The sequence below is a fragment of the Nannizzia gypsea genome, genomic scaffold (genome assembly GCF_000150975.2).
Source record: "Nannizzia gypsea CBS 118893 supercont1.1 genomic scaffold, whole genome shotgun sequence".
In the NCBI taxonomy this organism is placed as follows: Eukaryota; Fungi; Ascomycota; class Eurotiomycetes; order Onygenales; family Arthrodermataceae; genus Nannizzia; species Nannizzia gypsea.
Window position 1 is genome coordinate 4581682 of NW_003345201.1, and position 1836 is coordinate 4583517.

Here is a 1836-nt window from a genome sequence, read left to right on the forward strand (position 1 = left end):
CGCGGCGGACTATACTTCATTACCCGATCCTTGGCCCGCTGTTCATCGAAGAGACTGAAATGGACCCTAGGCGGGAAAATAGACCTCGCCGAACGGAAAAACAGATTGGATCCCAGGGTACGACCCTAGCGAGCGTAGCCTTGAGAGACTACCGTGGGGTTACCCGTACGCAGAAGGTGACCTTCGTGATTATTCCCATGGTCGACATCGAAGTGATCCTGGGAAAGCCATGGCTAGAGGAGGTGAACCCGAGGATCAACTGGAGGGAACACTGGTGGCACTACCCACACGCCGTGGAATGGGTGGCAACCCCAGAACCCGACGAGTGCGGAGCACCTGCGACGGTCCAACTCCTCTTGCTAACGCTAGAGGAGAAGGCAGTCGGAAAAAACCAAATACCAAGGGAGTTCGAATCTTTTGCGGATGTCTTCTCGGAGGAAGCGGCCTATACGCTTGCTGACCCCGGGCTGGTATCCCACGAGATCGAGCTAGTGGAAGGGAAGGTCCCTCCCCACTTACCCTTGTACAACCTCTCAGCTAAGGAGTTGCAGGTACTGAGGGAGTACCTCGACACCATGCTGAAGAGGGGCTGGATCAGGGAGTCCAAGAGCCCTGCTGGAGCACCCTTGCTCTTTGCACCTAAAGCGGACGGTAGTCTACGCACGTGTGTTGACTACCGTGGGCTCAACAAGATGACTATAAAGAACCGTCTTACCTTACCCCGGGTCGATGAGATGCTGGATAGACTAGCAGGTGCTATGTTCTTTACCAAGCTCGACCTCAGGGAAGCGTACCATAGGGTACGTATCAAGGAAGGCGATGAGTGGAAGACGGCCTTTAGGACAAGGTACGGACACTATGAATACCTCGTAATGCCATTTGGTCTAGCTAACGCACCTGCAACGTTCCAGGGGTACATCAATCGAGTCCTTACAGGGTTAGTGGACATCGCGTGTATTGTCTACCTTGATGACATCCTTATCTTCAGTGCAAGTAGGGAGAAATATATAAGACACATTAAGCTAGTACTAGATAGATTGAGGAAGTATAGATTGTATGCAAAGCTCTCCAAGTGTGCTTTCTTCCAGGTATCAGTAGATTTCCTAGGGTACAGAGTGAGCCGCGGAGGGGTAAGCATGGATCCTACCAGGGTTACTACGGTACAGGAGTGGCCGGAACCCTGTAGCTTCCATGACATCCAGGTGTTCCTGGGGTTTGCCAACTTCTACCGACGTTTTATACGCCGGTACTCCCATATCGTGACACCCATTACTGAGCTACTCAAGGGTTCACAGGGAGGGAAAAAGAAGGGCAAGTTCACCTGGACCCCAGAGGCTAGCAAGGCTTTTAGGGAACTAAAAGACAAGTTCCTCACAGGACCCTTGCTCCAGCACTTCGACCCCTCGAAGCCTATAAGGGTGGAAACGGATGCTTCGACGTTCGCATGCGGAGCAGTGCTCTCCCAACCCTACGAGGAGGAGGGAAGGAAGCCTGAGTGGCACCCAGTGGCCTTCTGGTCAAAAAAGCTGGATGACACCCAGAAAGGCTATGGCACGCCTGACCAGGAGATGCTAGCAATCGTAAAGTCGTTTGAGCAGTGGAGGCACTACCTTGAAGGAGCGCAGCACACGGTGCAGGTCCTTACAGACCATCATAACCTACAGGGGTTCATGAAGCAATCCAAAAAGGTATCCCACAGACGCCAGGTCAATTGGCTGGAACAGCTAGCAGCCTATGACTTTGAAATAGTCTATAGGACAGGGAAGACCAATCCTGCGGACGGTCCGTCCCGCCGTCCGGATTACAGGGGTCCCCGACAAAGCAGGTGGATACTTT

At 52.9% G+C, this 1836-nt stretch overlaps 1 protein-coding gene across 1 annotated transcript; it reads left to right on the forward strand.

Annotated features, from left to right (window-relative positions):
• Positions 1–59: 59 nt before the first annotated feature.
• MGYG_08943 (hypothetical protein) lies at positions 60–1782 on the forward strand (the record flags this gene model as incomplete). The annotated part of the gene is made up of 1 exon (XM_003177564.1): positions 60–1782. A coding segment is annotated over one exon (1723 nt), but the record flags the coding sequence as incomplete, so codon positions are not given.
• Positions 1783–1836: the final 54 nt, after the last annotated feature.